The 13,083-nt window shown below is 35.0% G+C and overlaps 1 protein-coding gene and 1 long non-coding RNA gene across 2 annotated transcripts; both read right to left on the bottom strand.

Annotated features, from left to right (window-relative positions):
• Positions 1–207: 207 nt before the first annotated feature.
• Positions 208–1,558, bottom strand: LOC136818846 (uncharacterized). Its single transcript, XR_010848368.1, has 3 exons — positions 1,437–1,558; positions 668–806; positions 208–275 (listed from the first exon to the last, which is right to left on the bottom strand). It is a non-coding gene; the product is annotated as an uncharacterized lncRNA (long non-coding RNA).
• A 1,942-nt stretch (positions 1,559–3,500) lies between these two features.
• Positions 3,501–4,328, bottom strand: LOC136818839 (nuclear transcription factor Y subunit beta-like). The gene has a single exon (XM_067075071.1). It carries the CDS (start codon positions 4,326–4,328, stop codon positions 3,501–3,503), a length of 828 nt encoding a protein of 275 aa, XP_066931172.1.
• Between the last annotated feature and the right edge of the window lie 8,755 nt (positions 4,329–13,083).

Below are 13,083 nucleotides of genomic sequence, written 5' to 3'. Positions count from 1 at the left end.
TGTCCAGAGGTTTTCGATACCCCTGCAAAAAATCTTTCAAAAAATGGCCATGTCTATTTGGTAAATTTAATAAAATGTCCCTGGACATTTTATTAAAATGTTTAAAAAATGAAATATTTGCTGATGATAAAATTCTCATGAAAACTTTTTAAATGTTCTGACGAGCGAAGTGATTGAATTGCAATAAGTCATCCGTTGGCAGTGGTCGGGTAAAAAAATCACAATCTTCACGATCCCAATAAACAACTTCTCTTTTGACCAAGGACTGATGAAACCTAAGAGGTAGAAAATAGAAAATCATAATATTTCAAAGCCATGAAATTAGGAGTACCTTAAAGGAAGAAATTTTGGCAGGAATTTAATTTTGCTTATTGCTTGAAAAAATAAATTTGCAAGAGTTTAATTTGGCAGATGAAGGATATTTTTAGCCCAAAACACTGTTAAATGAGAAAAACCTGTTTTTAAGGCCTGAAATAGCAGGCACTTATGGGGAATGTGCACATTCCAAATTTGGCGGATGACAGGATAGATTAGAACTTTTGCCAAATCTGCTAAATTAAGTGTCCCCAGAATTTATTTCTTTAAGGTATGACTATGACTAAACATTAAATTTAACATCAATATGTGTTATATGTCACGAGAAACAAAATCACTCGACAGTATATACCTTTTAATGAGACTAAATCGAATATTATATTGGTGAATGTTGCTTCATAAAACAATAGGCGAATTAAGATCTCGTAATTCCATCTTTTACTTTGGATGAATTTTCCTCAACTGTTCTTGGCCAACAAACGTAAAAATACCTTAAAAATATAAAGGATGATTGTTTGAACGACAAAAGCTCCCACTGAAACGCCTCTTCGATTTATCTGTGCTAAAGTCATGTTCCAGCTGGAAATGGCGATTTTTGCTCTCAGCAAATTAACACTGAATAAAAGTGATCTGTTCTAGCTAAAAGTTTGACCAGGCGGTAAAAATTGACCTTTAGTTGCTAAGGCGAGTGCAGTACCTGGAATATTGACTCTGTTCCTGGCGAAATGACAATATCTGAAAAACTTTTCTAAGTATTCTAGAGAATCGCTAAACAGCATGTGAGCATCTGTTTTGTTGATTCATTTAAGACTGAAAAAAGTGACCTGCTGCTCTGTCCTTGATTTCATGTCTACCCTGGCAGATAAGAACAGATATCACAGAAAGTCCCTTGATAAGCATCTAACCAGAGGTTTAACATCTGTTCTGAATAAGTTTTCTCAGTGTATCAGGAAATAGTGCCCTGTTGAGATTGGTCCCCTGAAAACCGGGATCTGTTCTTAATTTCAAAATCTACCTGGCAAAAAAGAACTAGCTACTTTCTCATCGGTAGGTGCTTCTGGAATGAGTACTCCTTAAATATAAACTGTACGCCAATGGAAGTAATAAATAATGTTCCTTACCTGTAACATCCGTATAGACAGGCATCCAAATTGGCAGTCATGGTTTGACAGACTTGATGTTTATTAGCCAAAGTTCAAAGATTTTATGGAAATTTTGACATGTAAATTCTTGTTAATATTTCTTATCTAAAAAAAATATATATAATATGAAGAAATTCACAGAATTTCTTTCATTAGAATTTCTCTTATCTTTTATCATCGGGAGATTGAGTGGCAGATATTTTATAATGATATATAAAAAACGTGCGTTGAACAGTATACTCGGGCTCAGTTGTACAAGAGGAGAATCAAGTTGTAAATAGTATGTAAATAGACATAATAAACTTTGCTTTTATTTTCGGTTTTAGAATATAATACATACAAGTCTTAAAAATGATCGTTAAAATATGAACAGTCAAGAATAAAAATCTTTTGCTTTGAGATAAAAATTCGAACAGTTAAGAATATATACAAATAAGAAAGGTAGCAGCAACATGCGAAATCAGCATTTTGCCTACTAATAAATAAACCAGTACAAAATAAGCGACCTCGAATTTATGCTGAATAAATGAACAGGTTTCTAAAACAAAACGAAATGACAAAGAGCAATAATTGAAGTAGATTTTAACCTCAACGTCCCTCTTACTCCTTTGGACTTGATCCGTCAATATTTTTTTTGTTTTTTTTGCAACCTTGGAAGATGTTACAGAAAGTTGCAAACAGATCTAAGCATCACAAGCCACAGTTTGCAGAGGAGAGTGACACCCCTTGGTTTTATACCCCCATGCTATATACCCATCCCCCTTCTGTAATGAAACCTTAACCCCCCTCTATTTTTTGCAGAAGATCTAAACTCGCTCTGTGCGCTACCAAAGTAATCAAAGAGAAAAAATGTATACAGTCGCAAGCCAATAATTAACAATATATAAGCGTTTTTAATAACATGATACACTTTTGTGTCTTGATGGTACATATTCTTACTTTAAAACATAATGTGACCATTTGTATATGATTAAGTTGAACAAAATTTCCAACCCCCTTTCTTATTTGACCCCCCTACATTCCCACCCCCTAGTTTTATAGGCAAACCTTGTATCCCCACTACAAGGGCCCCCAAGAAAATTGGCACCCCCTATTAAAAACGGGGTGCAAACTATGCAAGCTTCTCTAACCAAATCAAAAAAAATGTCACTATTCAAATCACTACACAAATAATAAACTTACAAGACAGACAATAGTACATTCAAACAAACAAATCTGTCAAAAAAAAAGCCTTGCGGGTGTGATAGGCACACGTGATCTTCATGTCGCCTTTACTTAAGAAAATAGTGTTGAGTATGCACTGTTTAACCCCATTCATGGTTTCACAATTGTTCCAGAAAACGTTGACAAATAACCATGCCCGGGACACCTTATCTGAGCCTTAACTGAACATGAGGGTAGACACAGAAGACATCACTACAGAACTAACACATCTAAAACATTGAACATAAAATCAAAATATGAAACTAAACAAAAGAGGATTATTGATTGTGAAATTTTTTTTCTAACTTACATGCTTTGCATGAAGCAGATCTACGACTGTCTACGATTCTTTAATTATTTAACTTTTTGAGCAGGTTATTATTAATTTGAGCACCAAGTTTTAGAAGTTCTGAAGATATTTCATGGTCTGACCTTCATTTCAAATTTTGCCTAAGCATGCATCCTGCCTGCATCCAAAGAGAGAATGCTTTCTTATGAAAAAAATGTTAAATCAATACAGAATAAATGAGGCCCCCCAGCGGTAAGTCTGATCACGAAATCACTCATTTTTTTGTCTTCAATTCAATCACGATCACGATCACAAAAATCAGCAAAATATTTGGATAAAAAGTCCAAATCAAGCATCACGGCTCAAAAATCTTTCAAATCATGATCAGGCTTTGACCCCTGATCATGAGGAAAAAAATCACGTAATCACGCAAGAAAAAGGTCTCTATCATCACGCCATCATAAAATCCGCTAGGAGGGCCTGATAAAATAAAAACAAAAGCCAAAAGAGATAATCAAATGTTAACAAAAGAAACTGCAGGCCAACCAGTGTCAGTTGAAAAATGGCGAATTTAATAGTCGGAACAAATTTACTAAATTAGGGTTAACGAATGGTTGTTGGTTGTTGAGTTGTTGAGGAATTTGTGGCTGAAAGTTGTATTGTGGAGGGTTGTATTGTTGAGCGATCGGAGGTTGAAAGTTGTATTGTGGAGAAATTTGTGGCTGAGAATTGTGTTGTAGAGGGTTATGCTGTTGATGGTTGAGTTGAGGGTTATTTGGATGCAAGTTCTGTTGGAGAGGGTTGTGCTGTTGATGGTTAAGTTGAGCGATATGCGGATGTAAGTTCTGTTGGAGAGGGTTGTTCTGTTGTAGAGGGTTGAGTTGTTGAGTGACATGTGGCTGTGAGTTCTGTTGTAGAGGGTTGTACTGTTGAGAGATTTGTGGATGCAAGATCTGTTGTTGGGGGTTGATTTGTTGAGGGTTGATTTGTTGCGGGTTGATTTGTTGCGGGTTGATTTGTTGAGGGTTGATTTGTTGAGGGTTGATTTGTTGAGGGTTGATTTGTTGAGGGTTGATTTGTTGAGGGATGTGTTGTGGCTGCAAGTTCTGTTGTTGGATAAGGAGCTTTAAAATATCTTCATTTTCTTTCAATCTATTATCCGTGTTTTCTTTTATTTGTTTTTTTAATTTAATGTTTTCTTTTTTTAATCGTTTTAAGTTATTTGCTTTCTGGTGCCGTCTTCTTCGGTTTCTTAAGGTTCTTAAAACATGCCTTGCATCATTTGGAGCTAAAGGCTTCTCAATAACGGTTTCAACGCTGGTGTCTGACATGAGATCATCTTGATCGCGGTTATTTTCTGACAGTTCTGGGAAGCTCATTTTCGTTATTGTAAAACAATTTGCTATACCTAATCTAGAAGATCAAACTAATTTGATGGTACAAAATATTATGAGGTTTTAGCTCTAATCTGCAGAAATTATGATGGGAAGAAAATTTAAACACTAATCGTTGCAATCTGTAAAAATCTATATATTTCTGGAAAAAGAAAATCATCCTACAAATAGCTTCCCAAAAGTATTTGTAAAATTCTAAGTACTTGAAGGAGTCCATCCTTTTTTATTGACAGATTCAAGTGACAGAAATAATTGAACTGTGCCTATTCCTGGACTGTGGACCAGGCGTCGCCCTAGCCTTGATTCAGTTATTCAATGGTCAGGGAAAAAGTTGATCTGGAAATATTTTGTACGGTTTTTTAAAATATTTTAGTGAAAAGACTTTGAATCATAGAAAAATGAAAAACTACTTTTGTTTTTTTTGCTCTAAGGCGACGGCAAGTTACCTCCTTCAAGCACAATATATATACAAAAACACAACAATGGAGGTACGCAAAGGTAATTCTGAGGAACACCTGTTAAACTACACAATGCGTTTTAAACCCAAACAAAACTATCCAAGCCAATGCAACGTTAATATATACAAATCAACTAAAAAATTCAAAAAATCAGTGCATAACAGAAATATCAATACCTCCTTCAAGCACAATATATATACAAAAACACAACAATGGAGGCACGCAAAGGTAATTCTGAGGAACACCTGTTAAACTACACAATGCGTTTTAAACCCAAACAAAACTATCCAAGCCAATGCAACGTTAATATATACAAAATCAACTAAAAAATTCAAAAAATCAGTGCATAACAGAAATATCAATACCTCCTTCAAGCACAATATATATACAAAAACACAACAATGGAGGTACGCAAAGGTAATTCTGAGGAACACCTGTTAAACTACACAATGCGTATTAAACCCAAACAAAACTATCCAAGCTAATGCAGCGTTAATATATACAAAATCAACTAAAACAAGTCAACAAACAAGATCTATAGTATGTCAAAAAAAATTCTCTATAGACTATAGACAAATTAAAAAAATCAGTGCATAACAGAAATATCAAGGACGCAATGACAAAAAGCAATCGTGAGAAAAACAAAAAAAAATTTAGATGTTAATATAAAGAGGAGAAAATTCCCAAGGAAACTCCTTATCTCCTTCCTCTATGAAATCACCATAATCTTCAGCTACAGGGAAAGGAACCAGTTCGTCATTCTCAATACAGTCCAAAAGATGTCTTCTCATGTGTTCCTGAGAATACAACACTCTCTCTGGAAATCTCCCATTAGCGAGATCAATGGCAAAAGCAATGCAAAATACACCACAGTCACTACTTCCTGACTGCTTCATCACTTTTTTGTACTGAATTTTGAGCCTTCCTTCATCTATGCAATCACTGTAGCACAGGAAAAGTTGAGCCTTCAAATTTTGCGACGGCTCTAAGTACATGCTGTCATAGATGTATACATCCTTCCCTTTACACAGTGATAAGACCCAGTGGTTTTCATCGTCATTATGGATTTGCATACTGAATAAATCATCCGTGACTGGTACACTTTTAAGTTTTGCACGCTGACTTTTAGACCTCAATGGATCTTGCAATCCCTTGATGTTGGGAAACTGCTTTTTGATCATGCCAGTAGCTTTTTGTACTATGTTGCCGTCTAACCATCTTCCATCGGAGACCCTTTTAATAGATTCCTCCATAATTCTTTCGTCAGTTAAACTAGAACCTTTATCATCACCATCAGGCACACATTCAAGATCAATCAAAGAGGTATTACCATTACAGTCTTTTTCAGCAGAAGCATCAATGAATGAGAAATTTTTCAATTTTTCCTTAGTTTTAGCAGAGACTTTTCCTTTTTTTACTGAAGAATTAGGTTGCATAGACGATTTCCTTTTTGGAGCTCTTTGCTTTTTAGAAGGAACCCCAGTCTCCAATGCAAACTTTAAGAAAGAATTTTCAGATGCAAAGACTTTCTCAGAAGAAACGAATCCTTTTCTCTTAGAGAAGTTAATCGGTCGGTCAAAGCAAGATTGGGTGAGCCAAACTGGATCACACTCTTCTTGGCCTTTAAATTTTACCAGATACAAACATTCTTCAGTTTTTGGGTCCAATCGTTTGTCAATGACATCATGAACTTCATGAAAGCCTTGTGGAAGTAAAGAATTTGAAAGCTTCTTGGCGTATTCTAAATCTTCCGACAAATTTTGAGATTTTTCAGCTTCCTGTAAAACACTAAGGGATTTTTCTAATATGTTGTACTGTCCATTTTGGTTACAGGACATCTTCAACTCCCCAATCACATTTGACACCTTGATCCAACTGCTAACAATAATTTTCATGGGCAAAACATACAAATTAGTCTCTAATGGCACCTTTTCAAGAGGAATAAGAAGACAAGTTACTTTGTCATCCAAGTTTGAAGCACTCATCACAGATTTACCATTACAATTAAGTGCTGCCACTTTGCAAACAGAGATTTTCCCAGAAACTTTAGCTAAAACAAATCTAAAGGCAATCACATTGTGCTGTTCATCCAGTTCACCTCGATCTGGGAGGAATTTGGCAGCAATGTGTCTTCTAGACCTCTCTCTAGAGACATACTCACGAGGGATGAAAAGTTTCAGTGCCTGTGCTAAATGGATATCCCTTACCTCGCCGTTAACAACTCTTGACAAATACCATTTTCTCTTTTCAGAAGCTTCTAACTCTTCATCTTTCACATCTCCTGATTCTAGATCTGTAAGAACTTCTTCAGAGATCAGTTCCTTGATGTCATCTTTTTCATTTTCCTTGTTAATGTCAGTGGTCTGATCTTCTGGGTTCAAGTAATTAGTAATTAAATTTTCTTCTACATCAGCACCTTTTGAAAGGAGTTCAGCAGATTTCAAATTCAACTTTTCTAATGCATATTCTTCGCTTACACAACCTTCAAATTTATTCTTTTCGGGCACACCATTTTTGAAAGATTTTAAAAAACCAAGACCACCATTTTTTTCCAAGAATTCAATTCCTTCCGAGCAATATTTTCGAAACAGAGAGATACCTTTCTCAACCCCACTTTTAAAAGCACTTTGCTGTTGCAGCTTGAAATCGTCAAAAGAAGCTGGATAAACATAATCTGAATTTTCAGCAACCTTAAGCTTCTGGGACAACCTTCTTCGATTGGTAGTACTAAGTTTCTTACCACCTGCTGCAAGGATATTATCCTCAGCAGTGTGATTTGTTTGCACTTTACTTATTTTTTGCATAATTTCGGCAAGTGTTGGCTGTGCATCCAAAGACTGTATTTGATTTGTTTTACCCTGAATCTCACTTATGATTCTTTCTGTTGTTTTCGTACCGCAATTGGAGAGAGGTAGCATAGCTGTACCGAGTTCTTTAAAGTGTGCAAACATGGCCAACATATGGCAAGTACCAGCTGCAAATAGAATTTCTGATGTCTTAGCACATCCATAAGTGATGAACTTTCCACGTTTAGAGGGATCTTTTGCTGCATTTTTTACTGCATTCAACTTTTTTTTCTTCTTCTTCAAAATTTGCTTCCAAATTCGGAAAACAGTAATCCCTTCGCTTATACTTTCCTGACTGGCAATTGGGTTACAATTTGGATTGAGGAAAGGTTTAAACAATGCAACAACACCTTCAATGTACAGGGATGTGCCTGCAGAGCCCGGAACATGTTCATGGAGAAGTTGTGCAACTCTGGAAGTAAAGATTTTTAGAGCTGCATCAACATTCTGGTCTAAAAAGCGAGCAAAAAGCAGATCGTTATTGGAAAATGAACAAAGATGAGAATTACCACTACTATCCAAAATATCCTTTAATTCGCGTAGATGATTAATTGAAGCAATGTGAGTGCTAGTTTTAGATGGAAAGAAATCAAGATCAAGGGTCTCATACTTCAGACACTTTAGAAAAAGACGAAGATTGTGGTCATAATCTAAGTATGCAATAGATGGCAATGGACCTAGGTATGGGGAAGCAAACTGACTGTCTCCAGCATCAAGAGTCAAATATTTCACCCCAACTTTAAATGCTTGAGGCTGAGGTGTCATTAACGCCACTGCAGCTGCTAATTGGAATCCAGCTGAGTCAGAGGCATGCCCAACTAGGTTGATTGGGTCACTCCTCAATTCTCCTGATGGTAAAAGAAAACAATTAGACCTGACAAGGTCCCATATTTTCATGAGGTGAAAAGATCGATAACCTTTATTTGGGGTAGGCCATATCAAGTAAATGAGAGGCTTTGTTTAATTCCAGAAGCTGATACCAAGTTGTGAATAGCAGTGTCTTTGGCAAGTTGATTTTTTGCTATGATCTTATCAGCAACTTTCTTTAAGGCATTAAATTCATCTGGTACACTATTATCCTTAACAACTTCACCAAGAAACTTCCTCGATCCTTCCCAATCATCCAAATCAGGTTCCCAACATTGACCAATAATTTCAACATTTCCTTCTTTACCTACAACTCCAGACAACATCCTTAAAGTTCTAGCCTCGTCAGTGGCATCAATCACAGGGTAACCATTGTACAAGGTTACACCTCTCTCAAAAACCTCTTCATTCATCCCAAGCTGAAGTTTAGTTTGTAGACCATGCTGCTTTGCGCAAGTCTTTCCTGGAAGCCCAAAGAGATTTTGAAGCAAGCTATATTTATCTGGACTAGAGAGTTATGATAGTATGCCGCCACATCTTTGATGATGGGCAAAAATTTGTGATTAACACCAGATCTCAACTTTCCCAATAAATTTTTTATGATGTCTTTCTTGATTTCTAGGGTGGTATCTTTACTTTCCATGAGCATAACTAAATCACGAACAAGTTTCCTCACTTCGTCTGTCTGACAACTTTCCAACAACGACTTTTCCCAATTTGTTTTGCTCATAACCAGCTTTTTGTATGCCTTGACAAGAGCCTCATTTTTTCAACTGTTTCAAGAAAGAGTTGTTCTTTTTCACCCTTAGATGCATAGTCTGCACGCATTCCTTTTTTGCCAAGTCGAGACTCTGTCTTAGGAAGTGATGCTTTTTTGTTACGAAAAGCCTGCAGGTTTTTAAGCGCTTTTCTTTGCTTGTGACAATTTACACATGTAAATGGATGAGGACCAGTAGTAAATGCGCTACCAAGGCAAGGAGGGTCCAGTGACTTAATTCCACCAGAAAGGACGACTGTTTGCCCACTAACTAATATTTTCTGCTCGTTCGCAGGGATGAACACAGACCTAGAGGAGCTAAACTTACTCTCTTCACAAAGAGCCTTAAAATCTCTCTGATGCTTTTTCTTCCATTCATCATACTCTTTACATCTTTCATGACCTAATTCGCTTTCACATTTCTTCCATTCTTTTCTATCTGCAAAAATGCTTTTAGGATTTTTTCTTCTTATGTTTTGATCATGTCTAAATTCCTTGACAATATCAAGATCCCAGAGAAACATGCAAGACACATTCTTTCCTTTTCCCGTGGACTCATCTTTGAAATAAGTGGAAACATGCTCTTTTCGTTTAATTTTTTCGGACGGATTTGGTAAAGTGCTAGAATGCCTTTTCAAAAAGTCAATTGCGCTTTTGTGGTGATCTGTAAGAGAGTGTTGGTAGAGCTGCTTACAGCCTTCAAAAATACCTGGACCCATCTTACACAACCTTCCACACTGTTTCAAAAATTTCCTATAAACCTCACAAACCTGGCATTTAAAAATCAAATTTGGTGAGTAACTTTGTGCAGTAAATTGTGGAATCAACAATGAGGCTTCTAAGTCATCCAACGCATTACTTGCTACATTCCCTGTACATATGGGAGGAAATGAGCCACAAAGAAAAGCATTCATTCTAGTCTCGAGAATATTTGTGGTAGACTTTGCTTTGAGAATTGCATCCCTCAGAACTTCACTCTTGGACTCCTGTGTTGGAAAATTTGTATTCAAAAAATCCTCAAAATGTCAAAATTACAGGACTGTAACTGGGATGGAGTTATGGTTTTAAAGTTTTGGTAGAATCTGGAAAAGGTTAAATTATCATAGTGGGAAGATTCTTTTGATTGATTTCTAAATGGAAATTGTTTTTCTACATAAACAATTCTTGGTGACTTTTCTCTTTCAGAATTGAGGTTCCCTTTAGAGAAATAATGAAAAATAGAACTTTTGTTTGACTTATCTTTATCAAAGATCTTTGAGTCATGTGAAGGATGATCAACAATCTCAACTGAGTCAGGTTTACATTTAGATCGATCACAATTTGATTCAACATTTTTGGAAATATCAGATAAAATGAGTGAATGCTCGCTATTATCATCCCAATCAAAACTTCCATCAGATTCATTAGGAAAAGATTTAAAATCATTGACATTGTCAGAAGGAATGTTTGTAGAATAATCAAGATTGGAGTCAATGAAAGACTTTCCAAAAGAATTATCAATCCCAGACCACACTTTACAACATTACCAGATTCAACACCTGGACACAATAGGTGATTATTACACGAAGTTGAATTAATGGGATCAAGATTTGAGCAAGAAAGGGTATCAGCGATGTCACCGTCTTTAATTTCAGAACACATTAGGCAAGAATGATTCATGTCAGATTCATGGTTGGCTGGACCATAACGTAACACACTAGGATGTAAATTGAGAGTTGGACTTGACCTCTTGACATTATTTTGCTTTACAGTATTTTTTATACTTTTACAAACTCCAGACTCAGACATACTGTGAGAACAGTCAATAATAGAATCCTCAACCAAAAAAGGCACAATATCTTGATCTTCAGCAGTTCTCTCATAAAAAGATTCCTCATTTCGGTTTACATTGTATACAGGTGAATCAGCATGAGAAGTAATGACTGAAACTTTAATTGATTATTTTAACCCTATTCCTGTTATTGAAATTCGTTTTTTTCCTCTAACAGAGCGCTTTGTATAATTGATTGGTATATTTTTCCTAAGCAAAAATTCCTTCAAAAAATTTAAAAAGTCATTTTCATTATACTCCATTGCCTTGTCAACATTGGATTCATTGAAACTTTTAACCAAAACAAACAGTGGAACTGATTCTTTATCATTTCGAACTATCACAAAATTCTGAAACCAATTTTCTATTGAAGTAGTATCCATTTTTATCTAAAGAAAAAAAATTAATTTTATAAGAAAAATAAATAACCTGAAATACGAAAAGTTTTTGGGGAACAGAAATAATTTTGATTTTTAAAATGTACACTGTAAGCTTTGTCTTCAACAACAGTGCAGTGGAGATGTTATTTTTAAGTCAACAGGCCTTTTTAAGGTGACATAAAATAAAACATAGCCTGTAAAAATACTTTAAACTCTTGACTCAGTTGATTGAGAAAATTTAATTTTTGTAAAACAAAATTCCTGAAACCAATTTTTTGAATATGAATATTACATAAAAGTGGGCTGAATTATTTTTAATAAATCATTCTATAAAGGAGTCACTTTTTAAAGCAATAATTAAATAGATGCTGCAAACGTACTTGAACACTGCCTCCGATAACAGAGACGATTCAATTTTTGTAAGCGCAACTTTCGAAAGAAAAATAGATACTGCAAACGTACTTAAACACTGCCTCTAATAACTGAGACGATTTAATTTTTGTAAGCAGATCTTTCCCACCCCCCTTGTCTTAGAAAACACAATTAGAATGATATTCTGCAAAAATAACGAAAAAGATTCTGCCCCCATTGTCAATTTGTGTTGAATGTGAACTTTTTGGAAAAAAGAAATGCAAAAAATTGACTTTGTTTTATCATTATCTTGCAATAGTGTATATTACATAACAGTGGGCTGAGTTATTTTTAATAAATCATTCTAAGGAGTCACTTTTTAAAGCAATAATTAAATAGATGCTGCAAACGTACTTGAACACTGCCTCCGATAACAGAGACGATTCAATTTTTGTAAGCGCAACTTTTAAAACAAGTTTTTGAAAGAAAAATAGATACTGCAAACGTACTTAAACACTGCCTCTAATAACTGAGACGATTTAATTTTTGTAAGCAGATCTTTCCCACCCCCCTTGTCTTAGAAAACACAATTAGAATGATATTCTGCAAAAATAACGAAAAAGATTCTGCCCCCATTGTCAATTTGTGTTGAATGTGAACTTTTTGGAAAAAAGAAATGCAAAAAATTGACTTTGTTTTATCATTATCTTGCAATAGTGTATATTACATAACAGTGGGCTGAGTATTTTTAATAAATCATTCTAAGGAGTCACTTTTTTAAAGCAATAATTAAAGATGCTGCAAACGTACTTGAACACTGCCTCCGATAACAGAGACGATTCAATTTTTGTAAGCGCAACTTTTGAAAACAAGTTTTTGAAAGAAAAATAGATACTGCAAACGTACTTAAACACTGCCTCTAATAACTGAGACGATTTAATTTTTGTAAGCAGATCTTTCCCACCCCCCTTGTCTTAGAAAACACAATTAGAATGATATTCTGCAAAAATAACGAAAAAGATTCTGCCCCCATTGTCAATTTGTGTTGAATGTGAACTTTTTTGAAAAAAGAAATGCAAAAAATTGACTTTGAAAAAAAACATGTTAAAAATTTTATAGTTTAGGAAGTAAATCATGAGTCTGTTAGTTTAAAAATGATTTTTATCATTGTCTTGCAATAAGGAATATTACATAAAAGTGGGCTGAGTCATTTTAATAAATCATTCTAAGGAGTCACTTTTTTAAAGCAATAATTAAATAGATGCTGCAAA

This window comes from Clytia hemisphaerica, unplaced genomic scaffold (genome assembly GCF_902728285.1).
Source record: "Clytia hemisphaerica strain Z4C2 unplaced genomic scaffold, Clytia hemisphaerica genome assembly, whole genome shotgun sequence".
NCBI classification, from domain to species: Eukaryota; Metazoa; Cnidaria; class Hydrozoa; order Leptothecata; family Clytiidae; genus Clytia; species Clytia hemisphaerica.
Note: the sequence above shows the minus strand (reverse complement) of the source record. Positions and strands in the feature narration are given on the sequence as shown.

Bases quoted from the DNA above. Each gene is read 5' to 3' on its own strand.
- LOC136818839 (XM_067075071.1), bottom strand. From the start codon at position 4,328: ATGAGCTTCCCAGAACTGTCAGAAAATAACCGCGATCAAGATGATCTC.